The 17,730-nt window shown below is 49.6% G+C and overlaps 4 protein-coding genes across 4 annotated transcripts; 1 reads left to right on the forward strand and 3 right to left on the reverse strand.

Moving 5' to 3' along the window:
* Positions 1-339: 339 nt before the first annotated feature.
* BO88DRAFT_80856 (uncharacterized protein) lies at positions 340-1,562 on the forward strand. The gene has a single exon (XM_025713158.1). The coding sequence runs from the start codon at positions 454-456 to the stop codon at positions 1,474-1,476; it is 1,023 nt and encodes a 340-aa protein (XP_025561138.1). The 5' UTR covers positions 340-453; the 3' UTR covers positions 1,477-1,562.
* Positions 1,563-1,647: 85 nt separating this feature from the next.
* BO88DRAFT_344543 (uncharacterized protein) lies at positions 1,648-3,399 on the reverse strand (the record flags this gene model as incomplete). Its single annotated transcript, XM_025703235.1, is given in 5 exon segments — positions 1,648-2,166; positions 2,233-2,853; positions 2,873-2,948; positions 3,046-3,301; positions 3,360-3,399. The coding sequence occupies 5 exon segments, from the start codon at positions 3,397-3,399 to the stop codon at positions 1,648-1,650; spliced, it is 1,512 nt and encodes a 503-aa protein (XP_025561139.1).
* Positions 3,400-10,046: 6,647 nt separating this feature from the next.
* Positions 10,047-12,308, reverse strand: BO88DRAFT_344233 (M3 family metallopeptidase; the record flags this gene model as incomplete). Its single annotated transcript, XM_025703224.1, has 3 exons — positions 10,047-10,239; positions 10,302-10,942; positions 10,992-12,308. 3 exons carry the CDS (start codon positions 12,306-12,308, stop codon positions 10,047-10,049), a joined length of 2,151 nt encoding a protein of 716 aa, XP_025561140.1.
* Positions 12,309-13,072: 764 nt separating this feature from the next.
* Positions 13,073-14,882, reverse strand: BO88DRAFT_81063 (stearoyl-CoA 9-desaturase sdeA). The gene is made up of 2 exons (XM_025713159.1): positions 14,422-14,882; positions 13,073-14,358 (listed from the first exon to the last, which is right to left on the reverse strand). Exons 1-2 carry the CDS (start codon positions 14,660-14,662, stop codon positions 13,229-13,231), a joined length of 1,371 nt encoding a protein of 456 aa, XP_025561141.1. The 5' UTR covers positions 14,663-14,882; the 3' UTR covers positions 13,073-13,228.
* Between the last annotated feature and the right edge of the window lie 2,848 nt (positions 14,883-17,730).

A 17,730-nucleotide genomic window follows, 5' to 3' on the forward strand; every position in this document is an offset into this window, starting at 1 on the left:
AACTCTGTCCGAGGTGGCCCGGACTTTATCGACTACTCTGGATAGTTGTACCACGTCAGGACCCTGGATGCGGTGTGTTGTGCAGACTCCAATTCAACAACCTTTCCTTCTTGAGATATCTATTGATGCCTGACGCTACCGTGAGATTGATTGATGGTTGCGACTCGTTTGTTCCAAGGCTGAGAACATGTGGATGGTACTCTGACCACAGGTATCGACATTGATGGCGCGGGTACTCAGAGACGGCGAACTGCCTACAACGACTTCATTCAATTAGTTGAGAGCTGAGCGTGTGAATCTCAATCTGCAATCTACTCAGGTGGACATTGGCGTTGTGGTCTTCACTTCGGTTGGCTTTTAAACATAGCCTGTGACGCCGGCGCTATCGATACCCGGCTCGTGCACACGGAATGCTAATTCTGTGTTTCCCTGACTTCGCATTTATCAACTACTATGTCCGTATCATCTACGAAAGACCCGCTGGATGGCATCAGCGGCGAGCTCGCAAGCAGTGGTGGTGCCTTCAAAGCCACTTTGTTATTCTTCATGGCCATTGCCTGCTACAATGTGGCTGAGCTAGTTGTCATGGTCCTATCGACCTTCCGACGATGGAAGGGCCTATACTTTTGGAGCCTGCTGTTATCCGGCTGCGCAGGCGTGTTACCATACACATTGGGCTTTATTATGAAGTTCTTCACGCAAGCCCCTTCGAATCTATCTGTCACTATACTTAGTATCGGCTGGTGGGTCATGGTCACGGGCCAGGCGGTCGTCCTGTACTCACGACTCCACCTTGTCATTTGCGACGAGCGCATCCTACAGCGAGTGCTGTACATGATTATTGCGAATGTATTCCTCCTACATGTACCCACGACAGTCTTGACATACGGATCCAATGCTGTCGGTGATGAGCAGCCAGCCTGGGTGATTGGATACAATATCATGGAGAAGGTTCAGATGACCGGCTTTACCATCCAGGAGATCGTTCTGTCTGGACTATACATGTGGGAGACTTTGTTAATGCTGCGGATATGTCTTGTCCGTGAGAACCAAAAAATCATGTATCAGTTGATTTGGATCAACGTCGCTATGCTGGTTATGGACCTCGTATTACTGGGTCTTGAGTATGCCAGCTTTTATGCTGTGCAGATCACGCTGAAAGGAGCGATATACAGTATCAAACTGAAGCTTGAGTTTGCTGTTTTGGGCCGGCTCGTTGCTGTGGTACAGAATCGCCGGCCGATATCGATTGACCGGGACATCAATCTCTATTCTTTGGACCGAGAAACTACCAGCGCTCCGGATCGGAGCCTAGCATCTGCTGGAGAAAGTGTATCCAGCCGCACACCGTTTTGCGTGCCAGGCACAGGGTACGCTAATGGAACCCATAGAAACATCAACCTCGACACCGGAAAACTCGTGACAATGAGGGAGCTTTCAGCTTGGGTTCAGCGGCCAAATGACGATCACTGCTAACCCACAAATCGCATTCCCGATGATGATGTATCGACTAGCTCATTCATAGGATTGGTGCGGGTGCCATAAAGCAGGTTTTGGCACCTATGGACTGCTTCCTATCCAAAACAATGGGTATATATAGAACTCTATACTAAGGCAGATAATACTTTGATCCTCTCCACCTTTGACCTACTCAAATACCCCTTCCGAATCTTCCTCATCCTGGCTGTCCGCGATCTCCTCTGCCTTTCGCTTCCGCTGGCTTGCAGTATCAGGAGCTGAGTCGGAGTGGACATCTTGTGCTTGCTCTTTCTGTGCTTGAACCTCCTGGGTCTGTATCTTCTCCAAGTGCTCCTCTTGTGTGCGCCCTTCGTGCACAGGCTCTTTATGCACCAACGCTTCATTTACGGGCTCTTCTGGTGCAGGTTGCTTTTGCGCAGACTCCACTTGTGCAGACTCTTCTGATGCGGGCTCTTCTGGTACAGGCTCTTCTGGTGCACGGTCTTCGGGCGCAAGCTCCTCTTGTGCGGAATCGTCCTGTGCTTGGTAATCTTCAAGCTCTGGCTCTTCCTCCTCCACCGGCTCCTCTTCCAATGGTTCTTCCGGTTCAAGCACATCTTCATCCTGTGCTTGCTTCTCCCTGACTTGTACGGCGACGCCATCTTCTTCATTACCTTCGAGCCCCATTTCAACAGCATACAATCCATCCTAGTCGACAAGTCAACACACCTACAGCCAAGCAAAGAATTAACAAAGGAAATCAGAAGAACCCACATTTGCAACCCGAAAAGGCACTACGGTTGATTTGTCCCTAACAGTGACAAGCCTCCCACCCCTCTTCATGACCTCCGCAACCCTTACCCATCCGCCATCCCCACCATACCCAAAATCACCATAAACCCCGATCCGAGCACGAACGCACGATTCCCACCCCCTTCCACTCAATATGGGAGACAGCGTTGCCCTCACCTGTCCCCGAATTCGTGTATGCGTTTGGTTGATAACCAAGATAGCCAGGTTCGCCCTGCTTGCGAACTTCACCAATTGAGCAGCAAGATCGCTAATGACGTTCCACTTTCGCGTTGTGAGCCATTTCTGTACATCCCTCTGCGCTTGCTGCGGTTGGTTAATATCACTAGGGTTTGGGAAATAAGGAGTAAAGGGGGCAGAGACAGAGTCTATAACAAGGAGAGTTGTGTTTGGGGGTGGAAAAGAGGCAGGTGGATGATGGAAGAGAGAGAGGAGATGAGGGAGTGTGGGGGCACGAATATACGTTAGGTTTTCAGTCTCGGACCTGGGAGACGACGGCGATGCGGAAGACTGCAACTCGAGCAGTTTGCGCAGTCGAGGCCTAGGAAGTGGCGATGCCGTATCTTCAATCACCCCAAAGAACAACTGTTAACTCATATCAAACACAAGCAATAGGAAGAAACCTACCTATCCAAACCACTCCCTCCCCCCTCCCCAGCGCACCAGCAGCAGCATTCAACCTAACCACCATTCATCAGCACCACATCAGATAATACTACCGACCCACTCCACTCAAACCACCTATAAATCAATATAGAGAAATAAACTCAGACTCACCCCAACATCGTCTTCCCCGCCCCCGGCGGCCCAAACACCTCCGTAACATGACCAACCGGCAACCCCTTTGGCTGTTCTCCTTTTCCCTCAGTAAACTCACGTATTCGCTCATTTGACGTCGTCGATATCACCGGGGCAGAGATCGCCTCATCCAGCGCGACCAGCCCAGTCGGGATGGCCTTGCTGCCTGAGGCAGCATCTGGGAACGCGGTGGACGCGTGTAGGGACTGCGAGGCCGGGAAGGAGATTACGCGGTCTGGTGAGTAGTTAGCCCGAATTCTCTCATAATGAAAGGAATCAAAAGGTAAAAATACGAGGATCCTGAGTAGATAGAGGAAGGCCTAGGTGGTTCATTTCTGGTGTTGTCTTGTGTTGAGTTGGGTTGGGGTGATATGGTGGATGGGTTCACGCGTCACGCGTTTTGGTGGTAATTGATGAGTGTATTGTTGGAGATGATGATGGGCGGGGGTCATGGTCGGGGCATTGTTATTGATATTATCCTTTTTCTTTCAGAGAAATTGAAGTAGAGCGAAAATGGATGGTGTGATTTTAAGCTTTGCTTAGATTGACTGGGGTATGCTTGGAGTTGAGGTTGGATTTAAAGTGGTGGTTTGATGCATCATCCATTGGGTGAGTGGGTGGGTGTTCCGCTCTTCCTTCCCGGTGGTTCACTTTATCTTGATTATCTAGGCTTTCGGCATCATATTGGGTCAAACTTCATTTATATTATTACAATGACTAAAAAGGACCGGAGGAGAAGGTTTAGACTAGATTTTTGAAAGTGTATAGTAGTAGGAATATTGTTTGTGATCTTCCCAGTAATTCTTCACAAACTGAAGTTGTCATCGAGGTTCACTTGTATAGTATGTCTACTATAACATTTTATGCGAAAAGCATTAGCATTCACAAACGATATTGCACTGTATATCCTAGGAACTACAGTATGTCAGGGTTATTTGAATAAACAGCCAGTATTAAGTTTGACTTATGAATACGTCCATAAAATTGCTAGATTAAACGATGACGCAATCGGATCATGCCTCGTCATACAGGTGTCCAGATTCCCAAACCTATTTGGAATCTCCACCACACAAGTGATGACTTCTTCTGTGAAGATTTACCGGGAAATTCCAAATAATTTAGTGCTTCTAGCTGTTCAAGAAGGCTGACAGAACCATGGTAAGTCCCGATCCCTCATGGAATTACCCTGCTGTATGCAGGGAATTTCCTCCCTTGGATTGGTAGCCCAAGGTCCACCCACTCCTATATAAACAGCCACTGCCCTGCTACTCATCCAGTCTTTCTTTCATCATCAGCAAACACAATCTGATCAGAGTCTCTAATATATAAACCATCACCAAGCAACAGAGGGGGCGTTTGCCCCCTCAACATCATATATAACCGTCTATATAATACACAATACATCATACTGCTTTAGCAGCACGAAGAATAGCGAAAAAGAAAGCGGCCCATTCCCATATCAATGGCACTGTGGCTTCGTGGACAGAGTCCAAAAGACATGGTGATCCGCAATGACTCTTGGCTCTGTTCTGTCCAATTCAAGGTTCTTCGGCTTGAGCTCAATCACCGTGTCTGGCATGTCGCTGCATCAGTCGTCTCGATGCCGTCTCATCAATGGAATATTTTTCACCATGTACACCGAAGATGACTGAAGAGAGACATACAGGTGCCTGTGACCAGAGAACTGACCTTCGATGGACATATGGGTCTGCGCTGGGTGGAGTGGCGGAGTTGCGGCACATCGCGCTGCTCTTCAACGTTTCCCTTTGAAGTTGTTGGTATATATAAACGAATAATGAGTCGACTAATGATAGCGAGATGACCAATGATGGGGTGCCCTGGCCCGGTTTGATCTGGACATTGATCGCATACACATCCCTCATAGCATCTTCCATCTTCTTTTCCAAGAGGCCACGTACGTGGTATCCAATAATCGCTTCGATATCTATAAGGCGATACAAGACATGAGTGCCTGTGGCAACTAGTACCGAAGAAGGTACGAATTCTTGTGGGTGCTATTTGCCGTAAACTGACACGCCATGGGGTCTGCAAAATGGATTACGGATATATAAACCCTTACCAGGCCAAAAGAGGCAGACAGAGAATAAGAGGGCGGAGCTATTTGACTGCTTTGTCGATAATCGGGGCCTCAATCTTGCATGGCAAGAAATGCCTAACGAACCGACCCATATACAACCGTCGTGGTTAGCCGGAGAAATGTCATGGGTAGAGAACATGACGCCCCTACAGAAAAGCCAGGAATAGGATGAACCACAAAATAGAATCGAAAAGGAACTACTAGTGATTGCGGTGGGAAGCTCCAGGGCAGTGTGAAACTCGGCGAGTTCAGTCGTTGAGAAGCTCCCTGAGATACCTTTCTCAGACCCCATGACTAGAAGGCAACATGCTACAAATGTCTCTCCTACAACAATTTCTTATTCTGCTACCACCCAGAATATTCACTACCTCCTCGAGTGTCGCTTTCATATGACTTCTTTCATCCATGCTCGTGACGCGAGACGTCCGAGCCATGCTTGAGTACTTCCACGCGATTCTCCGACCTTGAGGGAAAGCCCCTGCAACACCACGAGATGCTTTTCTTCTCGAAAAATGCTTCTGTTCTCGCGAGAGTACAAGCTCATCCCAGAATACTCCATTACGTCAGCAACACAGTCCAGCTACCTTTTTTGGAATATCCTTCTCAAGGTGCAGACAGGACATCAGAGCGATGCCTTTTACGGAGCGGGTGGATCGTGATATCTTTTCTTTCCATACCACAGCTGACGCTGTATCGACATGCGATTTGCACCACGATTCGCCTCGCTACAATATGATGCTCTCAAAGATTGGGTGTGGGTGTGCTTCTGCACATGCGATGGCCTGTTCTGAAGAACGTCAGCATAGAGAATAAACATAAGATAAGAAGGCAGGGAGACGGACTATTGTGATGGCAGATGCGGGTTTCTTGAATTCTGTGACTCCCGTATCCTTTGTTGCCCTAACCTTCAGATCACTTGTGCAATGTGCGCTGTTCTGATATCAGGGAATAGCCCCTCGAGAGCTTATATACTAAGTCCGTTGTTATTCAGACAACATCCTCTCCGGTTGGTTTTCTGCAGTCAGTTGCTATCTGATATCAAGAGCTGGAGAACAAGTGATTGTGGAAGAATACCCACTCTCGACTAATGGGAGTATTGAGCATTATGAGTATATTAATCTTCCCTGAAGTCCGGGCAGTTTTACATCAAGCGGGAGGCTAGTGGCAGGTGTATCTTAGGCTGCGTCGCATGGCTGGCTTGAGCTATCGATGATATTGATACTGTCTGAAAGACGTGTATTGCCTTAGCATCGACTGCTGCGTTGCTTAGCCAAGTATATCAGAGCTTGTCGAGTACACAACAATGAATGTCCATGATTTGGGGCTGGCTCTTCGGAATAAACAGCATTGATGAAGTGGCACGTCATCCAATGAACTCGACAGGCCCCCTCCGGACTGTGGGTCCTACTGAAGATGAGGAGTACTCGGAGGAGATGTTTACTCGCACCTTGGTCCCTTGTTTCACCCATCAGCGGTACAGAGTCGGTGCACTTTGACATTCCCCACCGGGAACCCGGATCTGGTGAGCACGACAGGCTATTTTCAAGTCTCGACATGATGCCAGTTAAGGCTTTCATATGTATGTGAAGACACCTTGAATGGCGCGGGGAAGAAATACTGGGACAGAATAGGGTCTGCTTGCTGGTCCGGAATTTATATATATACTACACCTACCTAGACACAGAGACTTTCAGGAAAGGAGAAGATCATGGTTCGACTTACTCTGGCTGATTCAGATCAGAATTTCTGATCCATGACCTTGGCGAACTTTGCCTTGTTTGGCTTTTTGGATGATGATAGACTCTGTTGACTCATGACTAATGGAAGAGGAGAAGTGTCAAGCCATTGTGCAAAGGCTCGAGATACGGTGTCGGTATAGACTAGTTGGCGTCCATACCAGAGACGGTTACGAATCATCAGTCTCAATTGACACTATTACCTTTCCCTGCCATCCATCAATCCGTTTTGTTCCTCCATATGAGCAGGGTACACGGAAAAGAGCTGGCCAATTCTTCTTCAATACGAGTGATTGACGCAAGAAGAAGTGTCTAATTACAGCCAAAGAAATACCTCGACATTGAGCATCAATATCAACATCAACATCAACTTGTTGATCCTGGTAATCCATGTCTTCTGGGTCTGGCGCTATAGTACCATCTCTTACAATACACTCTCTTGACATCATGGAAGAAAACGAGGCAACTTCTCGAAGCTGGAATCATCATTGACAAGATAAAGCAGACAAAAAAAAATGAACAAGCCAGACTCAACGTCTCGACCTACGGAAGCAGGCAAGAAAACGCAAAAAGTTTCGAAGCACCATTTGCCAAGTCAGGGGCGGGTGGCCCTCTGTTGCTTCCAACTTCATGAAAGTTACTAAATTCCACTCTTTCCGATCTGAAGCTCTCTTTGGGGTCTCTCGTACACTTATCGTAACCCCCCGAGAAGGCTACGAAGCCGTGGCCCGCGCGTCATGGACCAATTTCCCATTCCTTGGGCCAGTACCGTAGCCCGCACGTGCCTACAAAGCCAGCTGTGGTTCTATATCCACTGCTTACCGGTGACGGTCAATGAGCTCATGCATATCCAGAAGGTACTGTGCAAATATATCTGGGATTCGCGACCCGGCCAATTGCGAATGTCCAGGCGATGAGGCCACTTGCAGAAGGGGGACTGGGTGTGATCAACCTCAAAACGATGCAGAAGGCGCTGAACATGTACTGGATCCAGGCGTATCTGCAGAGCGGCTGTGGGAAGGGCTGTATCACCGCAAGATTGACTGCCCTAAGCTGACAGACGTCTACTGGAAGCTTTTGTTGAATAAAGTAACAACGGGAGAGCGAGAACTCCCATGATTGGAGATTCCTTGCCTCATCGCCTGCTTGTCTCCCTCTGTCAATCCAGGTTGAACTAAAACTCAATTCTGTTGTCCTCGATATATAATCACTGACGAAAGAAGAGAAAAATACTGCTCTCTAAGCGAGCAGTGATGCTTTGATGGTTTCAAGTACGAAAGGTCTACACACTATACGCTCGACAAAGAATAGACACCATATGACCATCCATATGTCTTCTATATATACCCCATGATGAAGGAGGGACTTACCACTACCACCGTCTGAACAGCAATACCATGGCGACATAAAGCTCATAGCTCCGTTGCAGCATAAGCTTACTGCTAGGTTTATGTTACATAGGCTTAACGCGGTGTCTCATTCGTCTCTAGACGAAGAATACAAAGAAACTAGCGATCATGTGCAAGAAATGATCCGCTTGTTTACCATTTAGCAAGCAATGCAGAGTTTGTACAAATCAGCGAGAAGGAAAACAACGTCGCCAATGCATCGCTCGAATTTGCTTCTGAATATTCCAGTTTGAGAGGATCAAGATGGATATGAAAATCGTGCTCTGGTTGATATCTCATGAGGATATTAGTGTTTCTCTTCTCGGCGTGATGTGGTCCGGTCTGGCTTGCGAGGAACATACATGATGGTGAGAGAAGAATAGACCTGCCGTCATCACTACTCCCAATTTGTTTTACAATCCTCCTATCCAACCCCCGAATGATGGGAGGCCCTTCAATATGGCGTATCGCTATCGTCGTCTACTTCAAAGTGGCTGCTCCGGATACCAATCACGGCTTCTCTTACACCCTGCCCGCCCTGGTTGGTATCTCTGTGTGTGTGTGTTGTTGCATACCGGCAACAAAACAAGGCTCTGTATGGAGGGTTCTCCGAACATCCATTTCCGAACTCATGTATGATCTACATAAGCTGCAAAGCAGAAGGAATCTTTGAGATCTGAACGGATTGCTGCGGTGGTGGTTGGTTAGTTGTCTTGTTGATGGCGGTCGCATTACATGATGCTGCTGTTGCGGGGGATTGATTTGGTTTGGGAAGGTACTATCACAGCAGAAGGTAGATGTAGGGATCTCTTGGGTTCTTGTCTGCTTGGGATTGAACATTGGGTGTTTAGACAAAGCTAGGTCAGATGGTGGAAAATTACTTGCCGATGAATGGTCTGGGTTGAGAAATATATATTGCTATTGAGTAATTTGTTGTGGTTTGGCTCTAAATGAAAAGGAAATACAATTGACATCGGGACAATTAGATCTACGTACATGTTTTGCTCCACAAAACCGAGAACTTGAAAATTAAAGTTTGCTATCAAGGGACTGAATGAAAGTGGAGAACATGTATTGGTTCAACCCCCGCAATGTGGACTACGTGAATATTTAACCCCGGATCCAGTCGGATTATTTCTCTGCATTCTTCTTGGAGTGATGGGGGAGAGAGGGAGAGAGAGATTATCCGCCATGCAGAATGAGTAGCGACTATTGAGTATGACTAGCGATGCTCTATAACCATAGGTGAGCCCTATAGATAACTTGAGTTAAAACCGGCCAGTATCAATTCCAATTGAGCATCATGGTTGATTGCTCACCGATTAATAGAGACTACTGTATGTACGAAGAACCCATAGGGTCTAGTCTCACTGTAGCTGTTCAGTGGCTGGCTGCAAGAGGAAGTCGATCATAGCGGACCACCTCATCCCCTCAGCATCCAGAGACACTGATCCACCAGGCCCAGTGGGGAATGTCCTAGAACGCCACTGTAAAGGTTGCACACAATGGAGCGAGATGTCCTGCGGTAGAATTGGGCTTGCTGACGTTCAGAGATCATGTGCTGCTTCAGGTATGGATGGACGAACTATGCGGACTAGCGGGCTAGAAGAATTATGCTGCTTAGAATGTACAAGGGATTCATTGATACCAACAGCCAATGACTATCCGATATTTCTATCCCATCTTTGTTTCCAGTCCGGTCGTATACTATATCATGCCATATCCAATTCAACCGGAATCTCATCATTCCTCCTAAGTCTAAGCCAATCCCATGTCCTTGTAGAAGGCATCAGTCTTGGGCTCACGGCCCAAGAACTCTGTCAACGTCGTCATCTCATCCTGGCTACCTCCCTTCTCAAGCACCTTGTACCGGTAACGACGGCCAGCAGTCGGGTTCATGGGGTCGTCCTTGAAGACGGTGTAGAACATGTCGGTCGAGTAGACTTGCGAGCTGTTGTTAAAGTATTAGTACATGACATATAATAGCCACACCTAATATGGGAATGGACGTACCTCAGGTAACCATAATATCCAGCATCATAGCCACCGATCAAGTGACCAAAGGTGGCTTCACCATGGCCCCATTCCTCGCCCAGGCCCAAGCTCTCTGGGCCCTCCATCTGTGTGATCTGCTTGCGCAGGGAGTTGTATGTAGCCGAGATAGGAAGCTCCTTGATCTTCTCGTGGCTCTCGGGCTGGTGGACGGTCATGTCAAAGATACCAAAGTGCAGCTGGCGAAGGTTGAACAGGGCATCGTTGACGTGCTTGGTGCGGATGAGGTTCTCGATGACGGAGTCAGGGATCTGCTCCGAGGGGGCTTCCTGGCTACCGGCTTGCTCCTTCCAGGCGGCGAGGTAGTCAGGAGAGAGAGTGGAGTAGTGCTTGCTGAGGGACTTGAGCTGGGATGGGGTCCAGCACCAGTTCTCGAGCATCTGACTGGGTGCTTCGACGAAGTCACGGACAGTGTTAGTGCCGTGGAAACGGGAGTAGATCGTCTTGGCAACCAGATCGTGGATGCCGTGACCGAGCTCGTGGAACAGAGTCACGACTTCATCGTGCTTGAGCAAGCTGGGCTTCTTGGGAGTCGGCTTGGTGAAGTTGCACACCAGCGCAGTGGCCGGGTAGCGGCGGTTGCCCTCCGCGTCGATGAAACCCTATAGATGTCAGCAAATGTTGTTATTTTGCGCTGTGTAGAGTGCCTACCGGCTGCAAGTTGAAGTTGGCAGCGTGACCGTACTTGCCGGTCCGGGGGAAGAGATCCAAGTACAGATAGCCGACGAAGCCGCTGCCCTCACCCTCATCGTTCCAGACGCTGAAGATCTGGACGTCCTCGTGCCAGACAATGTCGCTGCCCTTACCGGTGGGGGCCACCTTCTCCCGGTCCTCACCTGTAATCTCCACAAAGACGAGACCGAAGAGCTCTTCGAAGATCTTCAGCATGCCCTCAATGGTGGTTTGAAGAGGGAAGTATTCGGCAATGAGCTGCTGATCCAGAGAATAGTCCTTCTCCAACATCAGGCGATCATAGAATCTGTGATCCCACAGGTAGTAGTGACCATCGAACTTCTCTCCACGGGACTCTAGATCGGACTTCTTGAACTCAAGGAGGCTCTTGATTTCCTTCTGTCCACCGGCCGTCAGACGAGACCGCAGGTCACCCAGGAAGGTGTTGACCGTCTCAGGGGTCTTGGCCATCTTATCCTCGATGCGGAATGCCGCGTGGTTGGGGTAACCGAGCAAACGAGCGGCCTCATCACGCAGGATGATGGCCTCTCGGAAAAGAGGCACGTTCTGGTTGCACTTGTTCTCGTTCTGGATCATGACCTGTTTACGGGTCTCGGGGTTCTTGGCGTACTTCATGGTCGGGAAGAGGTCGGGGTACTTGAAGGTCAGCCAGAGCTTGCCCTCGTGCTCACCCTCACCCTTCTTCAGCCCAGCCAGGACATCCTCCGGAACACCATCGAGCTCTTCGCGGGTGAACCAGAGTCCTTCGTTCTCCTCGTTCAGGTTCTTCTGGAACTCAATGCTAATCTGACTGAGACGCTTCTTGATCTCCTTGAACCGGTCACGCTTGGGTCCAGCCGGAAGACCCAAGCCATTGCGGATGAAATCCTTGTGTTCCTTCTCCAACAGACGGCGAGACTCGGGGTCAAGGGACTCGTTCTTCTTAAGCACAGCGTCGACGAGCTGGAACACATCCTCGCGCATGGCAGCTTCAATGAAGAACTCATCCATCAGCTCCTCCGCCTTGGATGACGCATCCCGCAGCTCTTGTTGAGTGGACACGGCCTGGTAGAAGCCGAGAATGTGTGATTCGAGGGACATGACGTTCTCATCCTGGGCCAAGGGCTTCACGACGGCGTTGAAAGTAGCCGTGTCGGGCTTGACGGTAGCCACGACGTCATCCTGAACTTTGCGGGAGGCTTCAATGAGTCGCTTGGCGTCATCGACAATGGATTGAGCAGTTGCGGTGAAGACGGGGGGAGCCTGAGGAGGGCGACGGAGGTGTTCGGGGGCCATGCTGGCAGTTGTGAGGGATTTGCGAAGGTTTGTCAGAGCTGAATGGGAGGTTGAAGGAAGTCGAGAGCCGCGGAAATGGCCCAAGACCGAGGAAAGTCTGAAGGCGGGAGAAGAAAGGCGAAGCGGGGGAGCCACGGTGACGAGGAAGACGCCCACGAGAAGGACGAGGAAGGCGGGTAGATAAAAGGTGCGACAGAGAGGGGAGCGAATGGTGACGGTAGGAGGGGCACAGGTGGTGGAAAGGCGGGGTGCTAAGCAAGCTACTGCAATGGAAGAAGCGGATCAATACGTGGCTCGACAGTGGACACTCTTTGGGGGGAGAAGCTGTTTGGTGATGCAGAAGTGCAGCTGAGCTGGTCCCGGCGGAGCCTGCAGTCCGGCCGATCATGTGTTCTCCTCCAGCACCACCAACATTTCCCCCATCTTCTTTCCTCTCTGTTTGTTTGACTCCACACTCCCTCCATGTCTGGTTTGCTATTCCTGTCTTTCCATCATGTTCTCATTACCAAGCTATGGCCCGCTTGACGACCCGATCCACTCTACGACTGCCGGGTCCAGGGTTTTCATGTCCACTTCGACAGATCTATTACGTAGCTACAAGAGCTTGAAAGCCCTACAGTCAACTGTTCATAAACATATATCACACTTTGGATATCTGGATTCTATGCAGGATTTCAACAATCGATGTTCCTCGTCACATCTCGTCGCTTTTTTCAAATAAAATAGGTAAACCCGCGTCGACTCAAACTCGCTCCGTCGACATAAAACAGTAGGCCAACTCCATCAACGCCATACACACGAAAGAATGAACGCCCCGAGTGCTAAATTAAAAGACGAAGGATCGTCGGAGTGGGAAACACAGCGTATTCGCAAATGGTACATCAGAATATAAGGCGAAAGGGTCATGGACATCGCACCGCTCACGCAGCGTCGGCAGTGGGGATGGGCTCGGGGATCTTGGTGACCTGCTCACCAGCCCGGATCACCCGCTGGCCGGCATCGTCACGAACATAGCCGGCGCCCTCCTTCTGGGCCCGCTTCCAGATCTCAACCTCACAGCCACCGCGAATCACACCCACACGCATGGTCGAGAGAAGGTTGTGGGCAGCGTTAGAGTGGTAGTAGACACCACCGTTGAACATGGCAGTAGCGTCCTTGCCAATACCAGAGTTGATCATGGCCTTACCACCGGGGTGGTCCTTGATGAAGTCGGTCACATCGTGAACAACACCGGCAATAGCAACGAGACCACGGCCGTTCTTAGCCTGCTCGACATAGTCGTCCCATTCCATAACGGGCAGCTGGTCGAGAGGGGTACCCCAGTCGAGACGGGAACGCTTCTGGTCAAGCTTCTTCTGGAGCTGCTGGACACGACCCTTCTCGATTTCGTTGGCACGGAACTTCTTCAGGTCGTAGGCCAGACCAAGCTGCTTCCAGGCCCAGATGCTCCACTTGGTCGGGTCGTACTGGTGCCACTCGATAGCGTTACGGTAGTCGGAGGGGAACTCGTGGTGGAAGTTGTGGTATCCCTCGCCGAGAGTGACAAGAGCAGTGATGACGTGGTCACGGGGGGAGTTGCGGTCGTCGAAAGGCTGGTCACCGAGCCAGTGGGCCAGAGAGTTGACGCAGAAGGTGGCCTGCTGGACGAAGAAGATACGCAGGATACCGGCGTAGACGAAACCACCCCACCAGTCACCCCAGCCAAGACCGGACACGAGCATGGGAACAATCAGACCCATGGTGAAAACGACCTTGAGGTAGTTGCGGTGCTGCCAGACGACAACAGGGTCTTCGTTGAGATCGGAGATATCGGTGCGGCCGATACGCTTGGGGTTCTGCTTCATGACCATCCATCCCAGGTGAGAGTAGAGCAGACCCTTGCGAACGGAGTAGGGGTCCTTGTCGGTATCGGTATAACGGTGGTGAGCCCGGTGATCACGCGCCCACCAACGGATGGAACCTTCGACGGCACCACCACCAACGGCGGCAAGCCAGATACGGAGAGGAAGACGAGCAGAGTAGGAGCAGTGAGCCCAGAGACGATGGTATCCTGGAGGCAGATTTTGTCAGCATGCTGTCTTGACAGTGTTACCTTTTGATGGGGCAAACCAACCTGCGGTGATACCGAGACCAGTGAAAAAGTAATAGATGACGGCCCAGATAGCAGTCTTGAGCTGCAAGGGCACCCAAAGGGCCTGGACACAGCCGTACACGGGGATACCGATGATGAGGAAGACGTTCAGCCAGTTGACATGCTTGTACCAGTTGCCGCGTGTCATGACAGTATCGGCAATGTGGACCTTCTTGGGGTCAGCGGCGCGAGGCCGGGAGGCGTCTGCTGGCTTTGCAGACATGGTGATGTCCTTGGTGTGTATCGACTCGACCCCTGCAGTATGGTTCGGATGAGGAGGAGAAGGGATGCGTGCGGGAGAGGGTGGGTTTAAAGAGAAGGGCCAGAGGCGAGAGATAAAAAAGAGACGGAGAAAAAGGGTGGGGAATGCAATCGAAAGGCCGAAGAAGTAAGCGGCAGATCTGAGCCAGTGAAGGAGGGAAAATTCGGAGGCAGTTGAACTCTACCAGGGTCCACCGGCGGATGATGGTTGGGGAAAAGCAAGGCGGACAATCAATAATAATGATGCGACTATGAGGACACACGCGTGGAATAAGTAAAGAAGGGTGGCTTGACGGCAAGCTCACTGGTAGATCAGTGAAGTAATCATAAGATCCCGAGGTCCCAAAGTGGCCGACGGGTTTCAACAGGCACAAGGAAAGAGAGAGAAGAGGATCAATACTACTATCCAGGCACGTCTGGAAGGTGTCCGGATCGCAGAGTGTATCCGCGATGGCAAATGGCCGGAGTATCTCCAACCATACAGCGCCGCCTGTTCCTCCAACTAAGCTTGTTGGGCCACTTCTGATTCGATGGCGCTGCCCGGCCAGAAACTGCCATTTTTGGTAAGGCCGGGAGTGGTCCACCAATCACGATGGTTCAACCATTCGTTGAATCCCCAACGTTTTTTGCCCCTTGATCGCTCTGTGTGGCTGGTGTCATGCCTCGGGTGGCTTGACCCGTGGCTCTCGATCCCGATTTGGATTTCGGGACGGTTTCTTTTTCCGCATAAAAGTATCGCCTGCACGGAGTGGCACAACTCCGTCTAACTACAGAGTTGAGCAATTGTCCCCATCTCTTTCAAAGCTGATCCTAGTTCTGGAGCATTGAAACATTGGAGTCTTTGCTTATGCGGTGGCCACACTAACGCAATCTAGTGCTATAATCAGCATGTCTTGGATGATTGGATCACTCATTGGTCCACTCAGCTCAGACTTTTCCGCTGAAGGCAGCCCTATGAGTGGACATTATTGCCACCGGCCGAGTTTGAAACGCCAAATTCAGTTTTGGCATGACTGCGAGCCGCAAGCTCCTCGGCACAAACTCTTCCCGGGTGCTCAGTTGATGCTCTTGAAAGTCCGTAGAAAATCTGATGATCGTCGCCACATGATTCAGGCATGCATTCTCCCCAACACTTTTTCCTTCTCATTATTTGGCAACCGCGCACCACGTGACACATGTGACATTCCTCCCCTAGAGTCTTATCGCCTCAGGCAACCACATGATCCAAGCTTGGTTGGGACATGCCACCCCATCCAAGCAAGGCGTCCCACACACCGCAAGTCTTGAAATCATTCCCCAGACAAGGGATCATTTTCACTGGATCCCCACGTTATCAGATCGCCCCAGTGGCATTAAATCAAAGTTATGGACCGGGGCCATTACAGCTCCGTTGAGCACGTCGTGCCACTTTCATCTGGTTGGGACAGATCTTGTCCATACCCTATGGTTTGAGAAAAATTTGAAATCATCCTTCACTAACCGCCAATAAAATCATCAATAATTGGGAGAGTCTCTGATTTGTCCAGCAGGTTGTTAAACAGCGCATTGCGTAAAATCTGGTTGTTGCTTTTCCCAGACTTGACTCTGTAGATCCCTTGCGCTTCACTCGGTCCGGAGTATGGATAGACCGAAGTATTTATCTAGACCGGTGAGATACTATTTCACAGCCCATTAGAACCACACCACGAGTATGGCGGTCAATTAGCAGGCATTGATGATCATCATAGTTTATTGATAGTCACATATTGTTCAATCGATATGGGTATACTCTAGTTGGATATATTGACTAGTATGCAAAGATATCCCAAATAGTGAGGTACATTACCGATCAATTCTATGCGTTTCAAACTGCTAGATTTAATTCCCTCGCCGGTGGCAGATGACAGTAGTAGGAATGCTACTAATTCTAGTCTGGGGTTTTGCAGGAAAGAAAATACAGTTGCAGTGCATACGAGGTACATTTCGAACACTACTAGTTGTCCGACCGACACAAAAGGAATATATACTATACCATTTTCCATATACTATACAACAACAACTACTGATACTTCGATGGCAAAACCCCGTGTCTAGTACTTGTTACACATCTTAAGACTGCTAGCAATATTTGTTCCATGATGATATGGCGCATATCAGTACTGATATACAACCTCTACTTCATCCTCTCACGTCTATCAAGCTCAAGAGCAATGACTAAACATCTGTTCAAATACTATACTTAGTACCTGTACTATAATCTCACAGGTAGCCCGATAATATAGATATTGCACCAATGACTTTTCTAGCATTGCATCGCAGCTTTCCTGAACATGAGTGGTCGACCATTCCAAGTCTACCTCTGCCTACACACTTCAGAAACAATATCGCAAATAACTATGGACCAGAAGCACTCCATCCCATAGTCCAATCTACAGCTTCCTAACCCTTCAATCAACCTCACATTCCCATGACAAATCTAAAAGCCATCAAAATATACACCCACCTATTATCCAACCCCATTACTCACTCATCTCACTCACACTAACTCTACACTCCTCTCCTCCGAAATCACCCGCAATGTAGCATCAAAAGCCTCCCCTCTCCCGGCCCTTGCCGATCCGAGGTTGGCAGCGGCCAAGAATACGTGGTTCGGACTGACGGACCGGCTCCACTAGTAGCTCTAGCCCCTTTCGTTTCCCCACGGCTAGATAGAACTAGACAATGCTCAGCCTCTTGCCGATCGGGGATCGTGTCGGAGAGTAATATTCCGAGAAACGGAGAATAGTTTTTATCGGTTCATAGTACGGGTGTTAGTGGAGGTATTTGTCACTGAATATAGACTATTTAAGGTTACGCTTGATAGTTGCGGAGTGTGGGTATTTCCGTATGCCGGGGGTTTTATGCTGAGATGTGATGAGTGGAAGAGAGTATAGTCTGGAGGTCGGATTTATGCTGAGAGACAGTTTAGGCCTTAATGCTGACTATGGTGTGGATGCGCTATAAATTCCTGGACTTTGTCCCCGCTGGAAAGTAATTGTGACAGATTCAGTT

Source organism: Aspergillus vadensis (genome assembly GCF_003184925.1).
Source record: "Aspergillus vadensis CBS 113365 unplaced genomic scaffold BO88scaffold_17, whole genome shotgun sequence".
NCBI lineage: Eukaryota > Fungi > Ascomycota > Eurotiomycetes > Eurotiales > Aspergillaceae > Aspergillus > Aspergillus vadensis.